The following is a 21,192-nucleotide window of genomic DNA, read 5'->3' as shown; positions in this document are numbered from 1 at the left end:
TAAGATCAAAGAGAGAGGGAATGGGGATACCCCTCTGAAGCGCATTATGGACGACGCCCCGTTTCGAGCCGAAATAAGTCCCGGCAACCCTTGTACGCAGTTTCCTTCACTACGGACAGAGATGCATATACGAGATGGAAGTCGGTCTGGACGAATTCAATCCCTCGTGGGGGTGGGGACATACACTCCTCTAAGCTTTGTGAGAAGTTACCAGGCTTCGATACCAGTAAAAATCGGCTTCGGTCGAGGAGCTGCCTCACGGCAAGTGCGCTTCATCAGTGGAGACTTTCCACCTGTCCTACATGTACCCGATGTGGGCAAGAACCCGAAACCGCAAAGCATCTAGTTGAACGGTGTGTTGTGACGATGCTACCGGGTGGGTTCGCGACGGTGCACGAATGTGGACCGGACTTCGCTGATTGGGTCGATCGTCATAACATAGTAGTAGTAGTGTGAGAAGCATAAGAAGCTGCTGATGCCATTTTGATTTGTGAAGTTTTGACAGGTAGTGCAAAGCAGTCCTAGGTTGTTGTTTTTTTCTTTCTTTTTTTCTATAAGGGTTAGCTCGAGGTCGGATGATTTTTTAAATATTATGGTTAGTTATTAGTCTTAGTAAAGGTGATAGGGTGTTTGTTTATCCTATTAGGGTTAGTTAAAGGTACGAGATAGGTTGTATTCTTTAATTAGGATTAGTACAGGGAATATTTAATTTGGGTTATTTTCCTTAGCACGATGAGCTTTCGGAAGGTCTCCCTTTTCAAGTTTAACTGACCATATCAAACTTTCTCGATAGACTTTCTTTTTTTTTTTTTTTTTTTTTTTTGGGGGGGGGGGGGGGGGGGGCGTGGATAGCTCATATTAAAGTCACAATCTCCCCAGCCAGGCGGAGTTGTCGTACCAGTAAGGTCGCGGATTTCAGCCCCCATCGCTGCCGTGAAGTTTTTATTCTCTGTTGTCTTCTGGCACTTCCCTACTCACTTTATTTCTTGTTATTATTTTGTTTAAGCCATGAGTAGAATCTCAAGTCAATTGTTTAAAAAAATACACCATCTTGCCAGTTTATGAATATCCATTTTAATATTCTTTGAAATTAGTGTTAATTTGTCAATACCAAAATTAATGCCAAACCCAAAATTTTCATGCCAATTTTGTTTTTTTATTTGTTTTTTTTTTTTTTTTTGGTTTGGTTTAAATTGGCATTACATACGCCTAATTGGCAATCCAAATCAGTGTAGAGCTCTTTTTGATCAAAATTAAACATTTGGCCTTCCTAATATCAGCTGTTTGAACTACAAGTTATCTACAAACTCATAATTCAGAAATTTTCATAATCATCATCATTAGGCTGAGAATTATATCGTTTTCTGATTAAACAAAAGGTCCTAAACAAAAAGAAGGAAAAAGTTTGAAGAGACATTCAGCCATCTGATTTTGGTTCAAATAGTTCAAGTTAACATTAGAAAATACATGGTCAGTTTTGGAGTAAATTTTCATATTGATATTGATAGGTATTGATTAGAATCGGGAGGCCTTGAGAGCTGCGCTGGGGTTACCAATACTTAGAGAGGTGGGCCTTTGGCCGACCAACCTCCGCTGCACGTCCAACTCGCCTTGAGCATGCATTCACGTAAAATATAAAGATTTTTTTTAAAAACCTACCCCTGTTTCAAAAACTAGCATCTTTCAATTTCTAAGAAACATTTTGATTTTTCAGAACTTTAGTTCGTTAAAAAATACCGGCCAATCTGACCCGTTGAGTCGAATGAAAACGAAATATTGTTGTTTACACGGTTCAAAGGAAATGCCGTAAATAAGCTTTCATGGACTTCCTGTGTTGTTTTTACAGTGTCACGTGACCGTTTTGAGAAATTTGTCGTCTGCTGCAAATAATTAGACCGGTGGGGGGTAGATATTTTCGTTGGAGCAGAGAAAAAGTGAGTATTATTTCTTGTACTTGTAGAGAGGCCTGGGGTCCAACAGCAGTCAAGTTGATTGAATAAAAGAAAAAAAGGCCTTTTTTATCTGCCGCCACCACCACCGTAAGAGTGGAGAGGGGGGGGGTTGTATGATGAAGATGAAAGGGAGACGTGTCGCTTGGTGACGTAGAGCATGTCAACGATGCCTGCAGATGTTCTTAACCCCTTAACAGCGAAGCAAATTATTTGCTTTTAGATAATAGTTTGCTTTTATCTTTATTATTGTTAACGGGGAATACAGCGTTTCCACCAAGAGAGCAGTCAGACTATCGCAACTCGGACTTCAAGACTTCAATTGTCTATAATCGTTTTGCCGTTACTTGTCTTTTGATGATAGAAGATTTGGTGTTAGGTCAAAGATCTAATTTCGCCGCTAAAAGGTTGCATTGCTACTGGGTTTGCTCTCTCCCCCCCCCCCCCCCCCCCCCCACCTTTTTTTTTTTTCTTCTTTTTTTTCACCTTAGTATTGTTGATTGCTGCTATTTCCTTTTTTATGATTAGCAAGTGCCGTAGGAGTCTCACAGGATGCAGGAGTACTGCAATTAACCCTTTGCCAGTGACACTGATTTTTTGTTTTCAAATAATAGTCTTCATTTATATTATTTTTTAACGCAGAAAAAAAAACGTTTCCACCATAAGAGCAGTAAGAATATTGATAAAAAGCGCTTTGAGCATGTTGGGTGGATATTGCCCTATATAAAAGCTCAAGTTTTTAAATTGTAATTTGTTTTTTGTCTTTTGATGAAAACGGTAAGATTTTATTTTTGGTCCAAGTAAGATTGATATTCGCCTTTAAAAGGTTAAGTTGTTTTGTTTTTTCAGGTTTTTTGTTTTGTTTTTCAAATGCGGATACGCTGCTTCTTCATTTTTTTTCCTCAACTGGCAAGCTATCGCTGTACTTACCCGCATGGCTTGCACACACAAAAGGATACATCTAGGTCACAAAACCTTACATCCAGGTCACAAAATCAGACAACTAGGTCACACATCAAGACATCTCTGTTTCGTTTGTTCCAAGATAGCAAAACAAACCAGACGTCTTGGAGTTCGAAAGAGCTTTCCATAAAATATTTGGTATTTGCAAGACCCCCAGAAACCAATTCCCTATACAGCTCTTGTGCACGGTTACTTATGACCTTGATTTCTTTCGTACCCACCCCCCAAAATCCCACTTATTGTGTGTTATAGGCAGAACATAATAAATAGCTGGGCTGCCACATGCGTGACTAAATTGGCCAAAGAGAGAATCTATACTTTGGCATTAGACACCCATTACCTGATGTCTTGGTTTTTAATCCTAGCCTAGTGAGAGAGAGAAAACAAAACAATCATACATGTGTCTGCAAACAGCAGAACGTTTTCATTTTACATTGAGATGGGAAGGGGAAGGGATAACACTATGACAAGAGAGAGAGAGAGAGAGAGAGAGGTGGGCGGGGGGATGGGGGGGGATAGTAAGGGGGAATGGGAAAAGATGAAAGAAACAATGGGTTGCCTGATGACGTAGATCAAAGGATTGTTACAGCGGTGTTCACGGTGCATACTTCGTGAAATTTTAACCTTTTACAGTGACACTGATTTTTTTCTCCAGATTGCTTATGCAGAATAAATCGTTTCCACCAAGAGAGCAGTAGTAAGAGTATATTTCGACTCGGGCTTCAATTAAACTATAAATATAAATCGCAAAGCTTGTCTTTGATAACATTAAGACAAAGATCTGGAGTTTGGGGAGTGTAAGATGGAATCTCGCCATTAATGGTTAAAATTGTTTTGATTTTTAAAAGAATAACACACACACACACACACGAGCGCGCGCGATCACGACAGTGAGGACCATCTATTGCTTGTGTTGCAACGGTAAACCAGTTTACGTGTACGTAGATCCTGAGGCTAGATGCCCCGTTACCGTGTACGTAGGCACTCCCAAAAAAAAAAAAGAGACACACACACACTCTCTCTCTCTCTCTCTCACACACACACACAAACACCCACACACACACACACACAGTCTCGCATCCGTTACGAACTAATTTTGCGCACCAATTTTTACTGCACTAATGCACCAAATTGCATACCTATCTAGGGACACTTTTTTCCGTATCTTTTTCTCAATCAACTTTTTAAAAAACCTTTGTTTTGCGCGGCAGGCACCAACCATTGGACAGACGGAAACCCACACGATTTCACGAGGAATGAATCATGAAAATAATTAGGATATAATTTCAAACACAACTTTTGAAATTCATCAAGGATTGTCTAGTACCGAATGTTTTTTGATAGAAAACAAATGCATCTTCAAATCTAAACTGCTTTTGACGGTTAGCGGTAAGTTTTTTATTGATTTTTCTGTGCAAACGAATGATTTGTCCTGGTATTACCGTCAAAAGCATTTTCGATTTGAAGATGCATTTGTTTTCTATCAAAAAACATTCGGTACTGGACAATCCTTGATAAATTTCAAAAGTTGTGTTTGAAATTATATCGTAAATTTTTTCATGATTCATTCCTCACGAAATCGTGGAGGCTTACGTCTGTTTACAAGGTGCCGTCGCAAAGAAAACAAAGGTTTTTATAAAAGTTTATTGAGAAAAAGATACGGAAAAAAGTGTCCCTAGATAGGTATGCAATTTGGTGCATAAGTGCAGTAAAAATTGGTGCGCAAAATTAGTTCGTAGCGGATGTGAGACTCCATGTGTGTGTGTGTGATTGTGTGTGTGTGTCTCTCTCTCTCTCCCTTTTTTTTTTTTGGGAGTGCCCATGTACACGGTAACGGGGCATCTAGCCTCAGGATCTACGTACACGTTAAACTGGTTTACCGTTGCAACACGAGCAATAGATGGTCCTTGCTGTCGTGACAGATCGTGTGTTTGTGTGTGTGTGTGTGTGTGTGTTATTTAAAAAAAGTCAAAACAATTGTAGGAACGTATATTGTTGTGTTCAATGTGTTCCAGTTTGTTGTTGTTTGGCTATTAAGTTGTTGTTGTGAATTGTTCTCATGCTGGGTAACCTTGGGTGTCATGGTGAGTTCCATTCACTGTTGTGTGTTGTTTCTTCCCGTGAGTTTGTGATATCACAAGGGGGTATAAAAACGGGGTTGCCTTCATTTTCCAAGCTCTTTTTACTTCGAAATGGATAATGGATATTTGATTGAAATTAGTCAAGTGTTGACTCTGTTTCTTTTACCGGACGAACATTCCCGGACTAATCGCATAACTACCCACTTCGGTGACGACTACCCACTCATGTGGAGATACATGCCTTGTGCATATTATTTATTTATTTTGTTTTTCATCGTGAATGAGATGTGAAAATCTATTCACGACAAAATTTTAACCATTAATGGCAAGATTCCATCTTACACTCCCCAAACTCCAGTCTTAAGGTTACCATTAAAAGACAAGCTTTGCAATTTATAGTTTAATTGAAGCCTGAGTCGAAAGATACTCTTACTGCTCTATTTGTGGAAACGATTTATTTTGCATGAGCAATCTGGAGAAAAAAAATCAGTGTCACTGTAAGAGGTTAAAATTTCACGAAGTACGCACCGTGAAGCACCTCTGTAACTTTAACACTCCTTTGATCTACGTCATCAGGCAACCCGTTGTTTCTTTCATCTTTTCCCATTCCCCCTTACCATCCCCTCATTCCCCCCCCCCCCCTCGCCCATCTCTCTCTCTCTCTCTCTCTCTCTCTTCTCTCTCTCTCTCTCTCTCTCTCTCTCTCTCTCCCCTCTCTCTCTCTCTCTCTCTCTCTCTCCCTTTCTCTCTCTCTCTCTCTCTCTCTCTCTCTCTCTCTCTCTCTCTCTCTCTCTTGTCATAGTGTTATCCCTTCCCCTTCCCATCCTCATTGTAAAATGAAAACGTTTTGCTGTTTGCAAATACATGTATGATTGATTTTTTTTTCTCTAACTAGGCTAGGATTAAAAACCAAGACATCGGGTAATGGGTGTCTAATGCCAAAGTATAGATTCTCTCTTTGACCAATTTAGTCATGCATGTGGCAGCCCAACTATTTATGTTCTGCCTATAACACACAATAAGTGGAATTGTGGGGGTGGGAACGAAAGAAATCAAGGTCAAAGTTACTGTGCACAAGAGCTGTATCGGGAATTGGTTTCTGAGGGTCTTGCAAATACCAAGTCTTTTATGGAAAGTTTTTTTCGAACTCTAAGACACCTGGTTTGTTTTGCTATCTTGGCACAAACGAAACAGAGATGTCTTGATTTGTGACCTAGTTGTCTCATTTTGTGACCTGGATGTATCGTTTTGTGACCTAGATGTATCCTTTTGTGTGTGCAAGCCATGCGGGTAAGTACAGCGATAGCTTGCCAGTTGAGAAAAAAAAAAGGAAGAAGCAGCGTATCTGCATTTTTAAAAAAAAAACAAAAAAACCTGGAAAAAAAAACAAAAAACAACTTAACCCTTTAAAGGCGAATATCAATCTTACTTGGACCAAAAATAAAATCTCACCGTTTTCATCAAAAGGCAAACAACAGTAATACAATTTAAAAACTTGAGCTTTTATATAAAGCAATAACCACCCAACGTGCTCAAAGCGCTTTTTATCAATATTCTTACTGCTCTTATGGTGGAAATTTTTTTTTTTTTTTCTGCGTTAAAAAATGATATAAATGGAGGCTATTATTTGAAAGCAAAAAAGCAGTGTCACTGGCAAAGTGTTAATTGCAGTACTCCTGCATCATGTGAGACTCCTACCGCACTTACTAATCATAAAAAAGGAAATAACAATCAACAATATTAAGTTGAAAATAAAAAAAAAGAAGAAAAAAAAGGGGGGGGGGGGGGGCGGAGGGAGAGGGAAAACCCAGTAACAATGCAACCCTTTAGAGGTGAAATTCGATCTTTGACCTAACACCAAATCCTCTTTCATCAAAAGACAAGTAACGGCAAAACGATTATAGACAATTGAAGTCCGAGTTGCAATAGTCTGACTGCTCTCTTGGTGGAAACGCTGTATTCCCCGTTAACAATAATAAAGATAAAAGCAAACTATTATCTAAAAGCAAATAATTTGCTTCGCTGTTAAGGGGTTAAGAACATCTGCAAGCATCCTTGACATGCTCTACGTCACCAAGGTCACCAAGCGACTGACACGTCTCCCTTTCGTCTTCATGCATCCCCCCCCCCCCCCCCCCCCCATTCCACTCTTACGGTGGTGGTGGTGGCGGCAGATAAAAAAGGCCTTTTTTTCTTTCATTCAATCAACTTGACTGCTGTTGTGGACCCTAGTCCTCTCTACAAGTACAAGAAATAATACTCACTTTTTTTCTGCTCCAACGAAAATATTCCCCCCCACCGGTCTAATTATTTGTAGCAGACGACAAATTTCTCAAAACGGTCAAATGACACTATAAAAAACAACACAGGAAGTCCATGAATGCTTATTTACGGCATTTCCTTTGAACCGTGTGAACAACAAAATTTCGTTATCATTCGACTCAACGGGTCAGATTGGCCGGTATTTTTTAACGAACTAAAGTTCTGAAAAATCAAAATGTTTCTTAGAAGTTGAAAGATGCTAGTTTTTGAAACAGAGGTAGGTTTTAAAAAAGAATATTTCTCTTTTACATGAATGAGTGCTCAAGGCGAATTGGACATTCAAAGGAGGTTGGTACGCTAATGGCGCGGCTCTCTAGTTCTAGCCCCTTCTTATTAGTTTGAAGTTAAAAATTCATCTTCTGTCTAAAAAAAAACCCCCCCAAAAAAAAAAAAAAAAAAAAAAAAAAAATCCAAACATTCCCATTAACTGGATATTCCTGGATGAGTTTCAAAAGTCACATTTGGAATCCTTTTCAAAATTATTTTATTGTCACTTTTTTACTCTTTCATTTTAATATTTTCTTCATTCTCACTTCTGATTTAAAGTAGATTCCAAATATTCTAAACCAACCAAATGTGTAAATTTAATAAAGTTATTATTTTCAAACAAAAAGAGCTCAGAGGAATTTAATTAGTGTGTTACTACCTTGACCTTTTCAGAACACACTTTTTAATGCACAATTGGCACGATATCATATCATATAATCTGATTGGTTGATCTTGTTTAAAAAAAGTCTCACTGCTAATGTCTTTTACCACTTGTAATTAAATGTAGCAAGTGCATCTCCGTATTTGTTTATTTATTTATTTACTTATTTATTGAGCTTTTAAAAAAAAATTATTAAAAGATTGAGCTTTATATAGTGCAATATCCACAAAATTTGCTCAAAGCGATTTACAAGGGGTCCCTGGCCAACAGCAACAGTTAACATGTAGGACGGGACATGCCGCCTGTTAGGCGATATTACAATTTTTCGGACAAAGACAACGCTGTTAACGGCCAGGTACTCATTTTACACCTGAGTATGGTGAGAGAATGTGAGTAAAGAACCTTTTCCAAAGACTCAACTATGCGCAGAGCGCGAGGCTCGAACCCAGGACCTTCTGATCTGAAAGCGAGTGTCATACCACTAGACCACATAGCCGCACAATTATATTTTGTGAATGTTAGAATTTTTTTTTTAGTAAAGTATTATAATTTTATGAATATTTCTAATATTTTGGTGGCAAAGCTGTTGTTGCTAAGGGGTAGTTCACTCTACCAGTATCTCGTAACTGATATCTCAACTCATTTTGGTTTCAGATTAATTTCATTATAATAATTTGATAGTAGACTTCCATTTTTCATAGACAAGACCATTTAGTAGTCCTGATGGTTTTCTGCAGATCAGCAGAAATCTGTGATTTTAGTGACAGAGGAGGGATTTCCTCCTTAGCCTGTCCAGTGATTTTCCCAATATCGCACTTTTGGCTAATTTTTGTGAAATTATCATTCGCTTTTCATTTCAGCGAATCTTTCAATAAATGATCTGTGTAGATATCAGGACTGACTGTGCGACAATCAATGATAGTTTTATCATCTCTTTGCTGTGAAAATGGGAGGTGAATACCATTAAAAATGGGTGTTAAGTTAAAGACCAACATTCAAAGTTTTCTTCTTTTTTCACCTTTTGTCACGATATGCATTGATTTTGAGTAGAAGGGAAGAAACAGATTTTTTTTGTCGAACATTATTTATGGGCAGTGGGTCCCTACAGTTGGTAGAACACTTACCCCCCCCCCCCCCCCTCCCTTTCCTATTAACCCAGAAGTGATCGGGTAGCTGAGGCTGTCAGACTTGGTGGAAAGTACTTTGCGATAGACTACTGTTGTATCCAAAGGTTAGCAAGCGATTGCTTTTGTCCATTTCAAACTATAGAAATGGAGTAAACTCTGGCTCCAAGGGCTCAACAACTCTGGAGGACTGCTTATTATTTGGGCAAAGTTCAATTTTTCTTCTACTTAATTATGATTTAAATTAAAATTAATCCTGTCTGTCAATAGAAGAATTGAGTGAAATAAAAAGCTTCATGTTTTATTAGCAATATCTTTGTTTTTAAGAATGTCATTTGCACTCTGCATGTGCTATATACCAGAGGAACACGAGTCTTGACGATACCCATAGGGACAAGTCACATAAGTGCTTATAATACAAGTTCAAGTTTAAGTTTAAAAACGTTTATTTTAGGCAATTGCCAATGTAACTCGTACAAGAATAATATATTTTCATCAACAAATCAAATAAGTAAAATCAATAATAAAGCAAGGCAAACAACGAAAATAATAATGATAATAACAGTAATAATAATAATAATAATAATGATAATAATGATAATAATAATAATAATAATAATAATAATAATAATAATAATAATAATAATAATAATAATAATAATAATAACAATGACAATAATAATAATAATAAATAATAATAATAATAATAATAATAATAATAATAATAATAATAATAATAATAATAATAATAAAATACAATAATAATAATATAATAATAATAAATAATAATAAAAATAATAATAATAATAATAATAATAATAATAATAATGATGATGATGATAATAAAAATAATGATAATTATAATGGTGGTAATAATTATGTAAAATCATTTAAAGATTTCATACATAATGATAACTTTTTTTTAGGGGGAAAAAGAAGAAGAGGAATAATAAGAATAAAAATAAACATACACGACATGGAAAAATATAATGATATTCTGCTTATTACCCACCAATGACCTCTTCATCTACGGTAGATGAGTTTATGCAGTAACTAACTCATAATGCAGAGGATTGGCTAAATCTTCACACCTGCAAAATGAGTGCCTATGGTAGTTGTTAGGAAGTGTGCATGATGTCTTCTTCTTCTTCTTCTTCTTCTTCTTCTTCTTCTTCTTCTTTTTCTTCTTCTTCTTCTTCTTCTTCTTCTTCTTCTTCTTCTTCTTCTTCTTCTTCTTCTTCTTCTTCTTCTTCTTCTTCTTCTTCTTACTCTTCATTCGCATCCTCTTTCTTAATTTGCAAACCACCTCTTGTGTATTGTCGAAAATGTAGATGTCTTGATATTTTACATTTCAGGGTGTATTTGTGTGCGATAGTAGTAAATTAGCCTATCTCTAAACTGTTCCGTGGTGTTTGAATTGTGTTCTAGAAACTTGTAACAATTTGTCATTTGTGGCTTAAATGAGTGATGATAGTGTTAAATTATTGACTGTCTTGAACATTCTGGCCTATTTGTTTCTTTTCTTTTTTTTTTCTTTATTTACCTTCCTTTCTTGTGATCTTTCCTCTTTTTCTTATTGGTATTTTTATGTAGGGGACTCCAGTTAAAGATGTTGTTATCTCCAGCAATGCCATCAAGACTCTTCTTCTGCAAAAGCATGCGGATTACATTGCAGAATATGGTGACAAGAAAGATGATTATGTGAGATTTGTTTTTCCTTATGTCAAATTCCTTCATACATCTAACCAATGCCTTCTCCATAAGTGTCATTATGTCATCGTAATCATCAACTTTAACAGTATCATCATCATCATCATTGCTGTTATCACTATCATTTTCACAACCTCCACAACCATAATTGTTATCTTATATATCATGTATCTCAATAGCAATCACATTGTCACCATTAAAATCACAATCATCTTTGTCATAAACTTATTAGATCATTTCCAAGGATTCATCATGATCAATGCGCTTCACAATGTTTCATTTATTCCCTCAGCAGACCATATGGAACCATATTTCCATTTCATGCAGTACCAATCACTTGTTAAGCATCCTTTTGTACTAATACTCTTACAATATCCATCCTTGCCTATAGCCAATCACCTGAGTTGAGTGGCATAATGCGTACACAGTGCCTTCACCCAAGGATATAACGTCTGGGTCAGAATTTTCCATGATCACACACCCATCTCACTACTTATCACACTTAACGCTGCTTGACTTATGTGTCAAGATGAGGCACTGTACCACTGAGCCACGAAAACACATCATTATTGACATCATCTTCATAAACATCGCAATAATTCAGAAATATCAAAAGCTAGATGTGCCTAAATTAAATGAGTCAATAAAATGGAGAGTCAAATAAAGGGAGTAACTTTGACTCATGTAAGAGATATAACACACAGTAAACAATGTTTCGGCCATTTGTCTTCTTCAGTATTGTGTTGTATCTTTCACATGAGTCACATTTACTCCCTTTATTTTACTCTCTAATAATGCTGAAGTTGCAAAATATTCGGGGGGGGGGGGGGGGGGGGTTTTGCTCATTGGAAAGGTCAGCCAACTACCTACGTATTATAATCTGCTGAAAAGCTCTTTGGTAAAATGTTATTTTTGTTTTCATTATTCCAGGAGTATGTGATGACAGAGTTCCTTCGTATGAATGGAATGTACTGGGGTCTGACCTCCATGGCCTTAGCAGGGCAGCTTGACCGCATGGACAAGTCAGAGGTCATTGACTTTGTACAAAAATGCCAGCATGAATGTGGAGGTTTTAGTTGCAGCATTGGTCATGACCCCCATCTTCTTTCAACACTCAGCGCAATTCAGGTAGTGCCATGGATATCATATAACTAGATAGTCAACAAAGCTGATACAGAGATGCCAAAACTCCAGTTTCACTGGGAAAACAAAAATCTGATCTGGATTTAAAAATTAACAGTTATGAGCAGCTTCTGTCAAATTCCAGTGAGGCCATATTGCTCCAAGATATCCCCCCCCCCCCAACACACACACACACACACCACCTCCACCACTACACATTATCACTAACACAGAGCTGCCAATTGTACACCAAAAAGGCATATTTTTACACTTTTAAAATCAAATTACGCGTTAGTGCTTTTATGTTCCACATTCCGCCTTTTTGTCGTGTGGGTGACTTAAGCAATTTTTTTTTTTTCGGGCAGAATCTCATTTAATTGAAAACGGAAGAAAGCTGTATTTTAATTATCACTTTTATCGTATCATGTTTTTTTAAGCCTAAACCAGGTGCTTTATTTGGGCAGAAGTAGCCTTTACCAAATTTATCGTGGAGAGGAATCTTCCAATAGCGATTGCAGATGATTGTGATGATATATCTTTATTAATAATGCCTTTGTTTTCCACAATTATCCTTTTTCCTTCATAATTACACCTTTTTTCAGTTAAAATTACACCTTTACTCCAGTTGGGGTTGGCAGCTCTGCTAACACAACTACTACATTCACCAACAACACATCATCATTATTACCACTACTACAACCACATTTACCACTACTACTACTAACACCACCACCACATCTATCACTACTACTACAACCACCACCACCACGTCATCATCATCATCATCATCATCATCATCATCATCATCATCATCACACCACAAAAACATCACAACCACAACTACTATACTGAGCGTCAATTTAAACTGGCTTCTTCCACAGAATGCAAATTTTATCATAAATAAAGTGGAGCAATATACCCTTATTAATGACAACACTTGTAAAATATAGTAATATACTGAACCAACACATATAAAAGCAGTTTTTTCCCAAGCACCATCAAGGAATGGAACACTCTCCCACCAGAAATCCTAGCTATTACCAACAACAACAAATTTGATCAACTATTATACCTTTCAACTCAATAACACAATTATGGAGATAGTCACCACATAAATGTATAAAATCTGCAGTGATGATAATTCGCCTTTTGCAGATAAAGATGTTGAACTTGAACTTGAATCATCATTTTGATATTTTTTCTTCCTTTGTTTTTCTGACATATTGATTGGATTGAAATGAAAATTTAAAAAAAATGAAAGTCCCTTTATTCATCCCATAGGGGAAATTTGTCTCTAGGGTCTATCCAAGGGAAGACTGGAATAACTCAGGCATCAGCCGCAGTGCAATGTGGCAAATTGAGCTAGGATGAGGTAACTTGCTCAAGGCCACCCAGCATAGCAGCAAACTCGGTACCTTTCATGTAGGAAGCAAAGATTCTACCGCTGAGCCACGCTACCAACAATTGAGATTATATCTAATCACAGAAAGATAAGAAAAGAAAGATAAGATAAATATAGAATTAAACGCAGTCATCGCCCTTGAATTAGATTTAAATAATATATTTCTTAAGTAAATATTCAGGCAGTCATCATCCTTGAATTGAATTATGTATTACTATAGAAATGTATATATTTATTGTTTTAGTTTACCTTTTTAACTTTAGCCTTTTGAAAAGTCTGTCAAATCATGAAATTTGTTCTAATTCAGATTCTCCATTTGTTTGATGCTGTGGATAGTGTGGACACAGAGGCCGTTGTTCAGTGGGTCAAAAGTTTGCAGCAATCTGATGGCAGTTTCTACGGTGACAAGTGGGGTGAGGGAGTGATATTGTATTGTAATTAAGTCATCATAGAGGAAACTTCAGTTGTTTGTTTCTAGTTTTTCATTTTCAAATATGCCTGTAGCATAATTTAGACCTGCGACTCTCACATTTATATCCAAAAGTTTTGGCCAATGGAAGTTGAGAGAGGGCAAGCATTATGGCATTTTCAGATTCCTTTTTAAATCTGTAATTTTCTATGTAATAAATAAAAATTAATATAACAGCTTGAAAAAAGAGCAAAATACTTCTTCAGCCGACAAACAAACCCAACAAATATTTCCTATCATTGATAATTTACAAATGCATTCCCGCAATATTCAGTTTTATTCTTTTTTTTTTTTAACAGTTATGTGTTGATATTCTTGATTTGATATCTTGTTGTTCATTTTCATTCTCTATATAAATTGACTGACACAGATATGTATGAAGTATTTTTAATGATCAAAATCTTTAAAAAAAAAAGATCATTTCTGATCGAAATAATCTGATGTTCAGTTAGCAATTTCAGTATTATTTACAAGCTTAATCATGGGTTTCAAATTTCCACTATTTCAAGTCCTGTTCTATTTTCTTCAGCTGCCCTCAATAATATCTATACATCTTCAAAATTCATTGTGAACAGTCGGGTTGCAAGGGACTTATCCATGTTTATCAGTTCTTTAACATTTTTTTTCCTATTTCTAGTATGGTCTGTATGTTAAAAATTCTATATTTTATAAGTGTTGTCATTAAAAAAGGGCATATTGCTCTATTTTATTTATGATAAAATGTGCGTTCCGTGGAAGCAGAGAAATATTCCTCCTTTATATACATTCTGAGTTGAGACCTATGTTAATTTAATCTGTTAGACTTTCCATTAAATGCCTTTATTTATTTTTTTTTTTCGAAATAGCAAGCAGCAATGAATATCAATATAACAAGGAGGTAATAATGTTTTAAAATTTGATATCATTATTTCCTCGTTTTTATTTGATAGGATTAAAAGTTAATATTGATTTGCATTGTTATATTGATAGTGTTATACCTAACCACCATGACACTTTCATCAAATGTATATGTACTCAAATGTTTTAAAAATTTATTTTATCTGTTTTTAGGTGAAGTGGACACTAGGTTTTCATTTTGTGCTGTAGCATGTCTCACTCTTTTGGTGAGTCCAAAAAAATGGATTCTCTGGTAAATTACCAAGAATTCTTGTTACATAAGGACACAAACATTTGAATATATTAGTCATTCATACGAGGGTCTCTAGATAAGTTTCCGGAATCGAATAGAAGCAGTAAAGATAGATCTATAATTTAAAAAAAAATTTTTTTGCAAACCATAAATCATCCTTTAGTGGAAATCCCGCAAATTTTCATTCTGTTGGATTAAGTTTGAGACTCCTGAAGATGCCGTAAGGCACTTGGATATGAAATTTCAGCCACACCATCAGAAATGTGGCAAAACTGCATTGATTCTTGGTTTAAGAGGATGAAACGTTGCATTTAAGCTTAAGAAGAGCACTTTGAGAAGCTGTGAAAATTTGATGGTAATGCCATTATCCCTTATACCCGATTCCTGAAACTGATCTAGTGACCCTCGTATAGAGTACTGAGTAGCCAGAGTATCATCCGTACTGAGTAGCCAGAGTGTCGTCCACATTTTGAAGTAGGTGTCAATCTCAAATGATTTGAGGAATTGCACACCGTTCATTTCTTGGCTTTTCATTGGTTCATTTTCTTGAGTATAAACATGAAAAGATTTTGAGATCTTTATCTTTTTTGACATTTATTTTTTTTTTATTCATTTTAGGGCGAGATTGCTGAGAGGATAAGGCATTGCACTCCTACTGTATAGACTCAGATTCGAGCCCGCATAAGGCATCTTGTTTTTTACCGTCATAAAAAAATTTAATATGTTGCTGATGCCTGGAATATCTCAGGTTTTTTCTCAAGATATACCATGAAGAAAAAAATTCACTTGAGGATGAATGAAGGGAATTTGTTTTTAATTTCTGTGTGGATACTTTTGTCTTCCCATAGGAGGTCACTTGCTGTATCTTTTATTCTCTAAATCTCTATATTCTGAGTTGCTTTTCGTCTTTGTCTTGGAATGGGATTACTTGGTTTTGTCCAGGCCCTTGCCGGATTGCTTGGCTGAGAGTGAAAGAGTCAAGTGTATATTTGTTAGTTTTGGAAGATGATATTTTTTCCTTGTAAATCATCTCTCTATTATATACTGACAGTTATAGTTTTTTTTTGTTTTGAACATAGTTAGTAAACATTTGAGTGTATTCTTCTTATTGGGATCATGTGCTGGTGTCCAAATGAGACTTTTAGGTGATATCAAACTAAGTATATTTATGGTATGCTCTTGGAATTATATCTGTTTCCTATTTGAACCAATTCCCCTTTGTCTTACTTTTTCATAGGTGTTTTAATTGTAATTTTAGAATTTTTTGGCTATCCCATTTTCTTTCTTTTTAATGGCACTGACATGACCTAAAATTTTTCTCCTTCAGGCCTATTTATAGCTTTATTTGTTATGAAAATGTGACCTATTGCCTCAAAATGTTATTATGTCAGGATAAACTAAGTACATTATTATGTCAAGGTAAATCAGGTTACAAAAAAATTGGATTTATAAGTGAAAATGATTAGAATGTGAAACATTAGGGTGTTTCAGTTCAAGCAATTCCTCAATATCTAATTTTCCCCCCCAATAAAACACAAAAACTTAACTCCAGTCTAATATTTGTTTATTTATTAGATTAAGAATTTTTTTATATATAAACCATCCAGACACAATAGCGTTTTGAGTCAATGAGTCACAAGTGATTTAAACTTAAGTTATAAATGGTGCAAGGTCTCGATAGCTCAGTTTGTAGAGCAGTGGCTTCACACTCACAGTGACTGAGATTAATCCTGGATGAAGTCAAGGTTTTTTTGTTTGATTTTTTTCTAATCGCCCTGTCCACTCAATAATGAATTGCTAGCTGGGTATATTAAATCTGGTGGAAAGTGCTTTGGGATAGACTTGTGTCCTAGCCAAAGAGTTGCAAGCAATTGCTATTGAGTCTGTTTCACGCTATAGAAACAGGGATAAACTATGGGTCTATTGGCTCTGAACGACTACTTAAAAAAAAATAAAACCATCATTTCCTTCTGACAGAATCGTTTGGATGTCGTAGATGTTGACAAAGCCACAGAGTTTGTTCTGTCTTGTATGAATTTTGATGGGGCTTTTGGTTGTCGACCTGGTAGTGAGTCACATTCTGGGCAGGTAAGTTATAGAGATATGAAGCAAAAAGATAAACCTTTCTTTAACTCTCTCTTTACAGAGCATTTCGGGATTTTTTCCCCGAAATTGTCATACCTACCCAACACTAATATTGATTTTCACATTCAAACTCAAGAGCAATAAGTACACATTAAACATAATGTTATGCAACAAGACAGGCTTTGCATTAAGTTTTTTATAGGTATAACAGGAAAAGTAGAGAACGGTGGGGGCTGTCTGAAGCCTGGGATCGTGAAAATACTCACGAAAGGATGAAGAGAGCGAAGAGGAGGAGCAGGAGAAGAAGAATGAGATGTGATTGTCTAATTAGGCAATATCAACATCTATTTTGAATTTTGTTAATAAATTAAGCAATTATTTGTTGTACTGTTTTAATGTTAAAAGCACTGTTAATGAATACATTAAATTTCATTGCGATCCCATATATCATGACAAGAAATACTTGATTTTACACAGGTTTACTGCTGTGTTGGTTTTCTCTCAGTGACTGGTCGCTTACATCATGTGAAAGCTGACCAGCTGGGTTGGTGGTTATGTGAGAGGCAGTTACCATCTGGAGGACTAAACGGTAGGGCTTTGATTTAAAGACAAGTTGGTTTATCCTGCATTGTGAGGGGGTTTAGACAAACTTATTTGGATGTCCTTTTTTAAAAAAAAAAAAATTGAATTAGACCTCTTTATTCTTTAGTCATGTTAACATTTAATCAGAGGGTGGTTGGATGGGAGCATCACCCTTGAATCATATACCTATGATGTTCGCATGGGTGTACGATCCGATAGTGATGTCGTTTCTTCTTCTCTTTACTAGCCTATCCTGCTTCTTTGGTTTGTGATTGTATTTTTGACAGGGGATATTTTTTTCCTGTAAATCCTCTGCCTGTTTGTTCTTGGTTATTTATAATTTAGCTTATATCTTTTGGTTATGATTTTGATTTACATTTGTACTATTTTGTTAGATTGCTTGTTTTTTTTGTTTCAGCGGTCTCTCATATAAACTCAATTGTGTTGGAAGAGACCTAAAGCAACAAACAAACAAAAAACAAAAAAAAACATTTAATCAGAGAACAAGATTTAACAACATCATAATTTAACTTTCTCATCAACAAAGATAATGGAATAAATTTGATAAATTTTCATTCACGATAAATAATCTTTTAAAAAATAATTTCGTCATGAAAATTGTCATCTTTTGGGTCCCAAACTATTCAATATGTTCACACAAAATTATTCTCTGATTTCAACCCTGTTATTGTCGGATTTTTTTTTCCAGGTCGCCCAGAGAAACTTCCAGATGTTTGTTACTCCTGGTGGGTGTTAGCATCCCTGAAAATAATTGGCCGACTTCATTGGATTGATAAAGTAAGTAGCACTTACTAGTCTTTCTTGCGTGTATTCAAAACATATCCTAAGCCAATATTTAATCCAAAAATACTTGCTCATATAAAAATTGAACAAACATTGATTTTATAGATTTTAACTTTGTATATGTTTCTTCTTATATGGTTGGGGTCTTTTTAACCTCCCATAGTGGGCAGAGCGGTCACTTGCTGCATCTTTTATTCCCCTTATTTGTTTTCCTTTTCCATGTCTCTCTGTCTTTTTTTCTGAATTGAGATTTCTCGTCTTTTTCCCGTGGTCCTGATGGGGATCCTTAGCTGGGAGGGAGGCAGTCAAATGTATACATTTCCGTTTTTTAAAGAGATGTTATTTTGTTTTTCATGAAAATCATCTCTCTGTTAAATTCTATTATAGTTTTTATTGTATATATTTGTAAGCATTTGAGTCTATCCTTTATTGTGGGATCCTTTGCTTGAGCCTGGATGGGACTTTTCGGTAATATCAAAATCGATGCATTGATGGATTGCCTGTGGATCCTCTGTTCCCTAAATTTGTCTTTCATTTTTCTTTGGTGCTTTTAATATCAGAACTACTTTTCATCTATCATCTTCCCTGTTACTGGAGCTGAAATGACCTACAAGTGTTGCTAGTGCTAAAAAAAAAAAAACCCATAAAAACAATCAAAATCTTATATCATGTTCACAGTATTTATAACCCTTGTTTTAACATCATGCACTCCATAATTTTCTTCCTATTTTTTAATTATCCAAAATAGGAAAAGTTGGTCGAGTTCATTCTTGCATGCCAAGATGAGGAAACGGGAGGTTTTGCAGATAGACCTGGAGATGTGGTGAGTGTTTGGGTAAATTACAACCACCCCCAACCCCCACATATATAAACAAAAAACATCAGCTTTTAGATAGCTTTATATCCAATAATGTACTTTAAAAAAATATTATCGAAGCCCGTATTTGGAATGCCATTTTATCGGAACAGTCTCTTCGTTGGAATGATTTGTATGTGACAGAATCTTTCTACATATAAATTTAACCGGTTAATCGGAATGCATGCTGGTTAGTGGAACCATTTCAGAGCGTCAGCAAACATTTTAAGAACATGACAATTCCCACTGAAAGGAACACAAAAGAAGTCACACCTTGTCTTCAAATGAATATAAAGTCGGTTAACTAACAATTGTATTGAGTCTACCATCACCTATTCCCTTTAATATGGTCATATGTTATACTTTAGACATTTGCTAGTCTTTGTGAACAACAAATGATTAACGAGAGCGCAGGTAATGAATGATGCAATGGTTGATTTGCTTTTGACGGCGGCTTGCTGCGTTGATTAAAACTGTATGTGTTGTGGATTATTGTGGAATAGGATTCATGTGTCCTTGATTCATTTGGCTTCTTTTCGAGAAATGGGTGTTATGGAATAAATAAAATAAATATGGCTGTGCAGTCTCTATGGACGCTTGCCTTGAATGTGTGCGTCACTTCGAGTTTGTCAGTCTGTTTCTATTATCCATTTATAAATGCCTCCATAAATCTCTGTCTAGTGCAAGTTTTCTTAGCTTCAGAATGTCATCATGTGTGCTAAGGTTCTGAGGCAGTTGGATGTTCCTTCTGTTGTTGAAATCAGTTCTTCGGTTGTTGTTTCTAAATGTATTTGATATTTTTTGAGATCTTGATTCAATGTTATTGGAAGTGAAGTTGGTGTACACCCTCTGTATTTGGCTCCTTGTTTGAAGTAATCATCCATTGAGGTTTGTGCGTGCTGGAATATTTTCATCTCGCTGGAGCATGTGTCCGAACAGTTTCCATCTTTGTTTCTTTATACGCGTACTGGTTGTACTCTGCCTCTGTGATATACATCCTCATTACTGATTTTGTCTGTCCAATGTACCCCAATAACTTGTCTCACTTGTTTGCGATGAAGGGAGTCCAGGGTGTCCAAATTCTTTTTTGTAAGACCCCAAGTACCACAGTTGGAACATAAGGATTGGCAGCACTAGCGCTTCGTAAAGGCGCATTCTTTTATTTTCATTAATGATGTTCGTTCTGTTCCAAACGTTGTGTAGTTCTCTGATTGCAGTTTGAGCTAGCATTTTGCTCCGTTTGATGTCTTCATTCTCATTAATCAAGTTTCCGAGTTTTCTTACATTTTTCCATTCCGCTTGTTTCTTGTTAGCCACTGTAATTTCTGTTTTGGATTCGTTGACATTTAGATTCCAATGTCACAGAGTATTTGATATTATTGGTATGTGCTGCTCCACCAGGTCTGCTGTATCCAATATGACATCAACATCGTCTCCTTAGATCAGTTCGCAGGTAAGGATTTGAGGAATCGGGAGTTTTTGTCTTAATTCTTTTAGTGCTGCTTCCAAATATACGGTAAAAAGGATTGGGCTCAGACTGTCTCCTTGGGGAGTTCCCAGCGATGTTAATAATGAAATGTTTCCGCACCAGATGTAAACGTAAGTGTTGTGTTTGTTAGCAGTGATCTTATTAGTCGGATATGAACTTTTTCGAGAAATGAATCATGTACCATCAAAAGATTTGTTCTGCAGATTGTATCCCCAAAAAATTTTTTAAATAAAAAAATTGAGCAACATTTAACATATAGGATGGGACATGACACCTGTAAGGCGATATTACAATTTTTCGGACAAAGACAACGCTGTTAACGGCCAGGTACTCATTTTACATCTGAGTACGGTGAGAGAATGTGAGTAAAGGCCTTTTCCAAGGACTCAACTATGCGCTGAGCGCGAGGCTCGAACCCAGGACCTTCCGATCCGAAAGCGAGTGTCATACCACTAG

General features: G+C 36.1%; 1 protein-coding gene across 2 annotated transcripts in view; it reads left to right on the top strand.

Moving 5' to 3' along the window:
• The first annotated feature begins 849 nt into the window (after positions 1–849).
• LOC144979644 (geranylgeranyl transferase type-2 subunit beta-like) overlaps positions 850–21,192 on the top strand; it is a 25,137-nt gene continuing 4,794 nt past the window's right edge. Inside the window, exons 1-10 of one of the 2 annotated variants that reach the window (XM_078926470.1) lie at positions 850–1,470; positions 9,124–9,195; positions 10,682–10,789; positions 11,729–11,926; positions 13,630–13,735; positions 14,842–14,894; positions 16,898–17,008; positions 17,483–17,594; positions 18,297–18,385; positions 19,140–19,214. In XM_078926470.1, the coding sequence (XP_078782596.1) occupies positions 11,738–11,926; positions 13,630–13,735; positions 14,842–14,894; positions 16,898–17,008; positions 17,483–17,594; positions 18,297–18,385; positions 19,140–19,214 (735 nt within the window). In that variant the 5' untranslated portion in view covers positions 850–1,470; positions 9,124–9,195; positions 10,682–10,789; positions 11,729–11,737. The remainder of the gene's footprint in view (positions 1,471–9,123; positions 9,196–10,681; positions 10,790–11,728; positions 11,927–13,629; positions 13,736–14,841; positions 14,895–16,897; positions 17,009–17,482; positions 17,595–18,296; positions 18,386–19,139; positions 19,215–21,192) is intronic. The other variant, XM_078926469.1, reaches the window with a different exon arrangement.

Source organism: Berghia stephanieae, chromosome 9 (assembly GCF_034508935.2).
Source record: "Berghia stephanieae isolate SIO BIC M18660-M18661 chromosome 9, UCSD_Bste_1.3, whole genome shotgun sequence".
NCBI lineage: Eukaryota > Metazoa > Mollusca > Gastropoda > Nudibranchia > Aeolidiidae > Berghia > Berghia stephanieae.
This window is presented reverse-complemented; position numbering and strand designations above follow the sequence as displayed.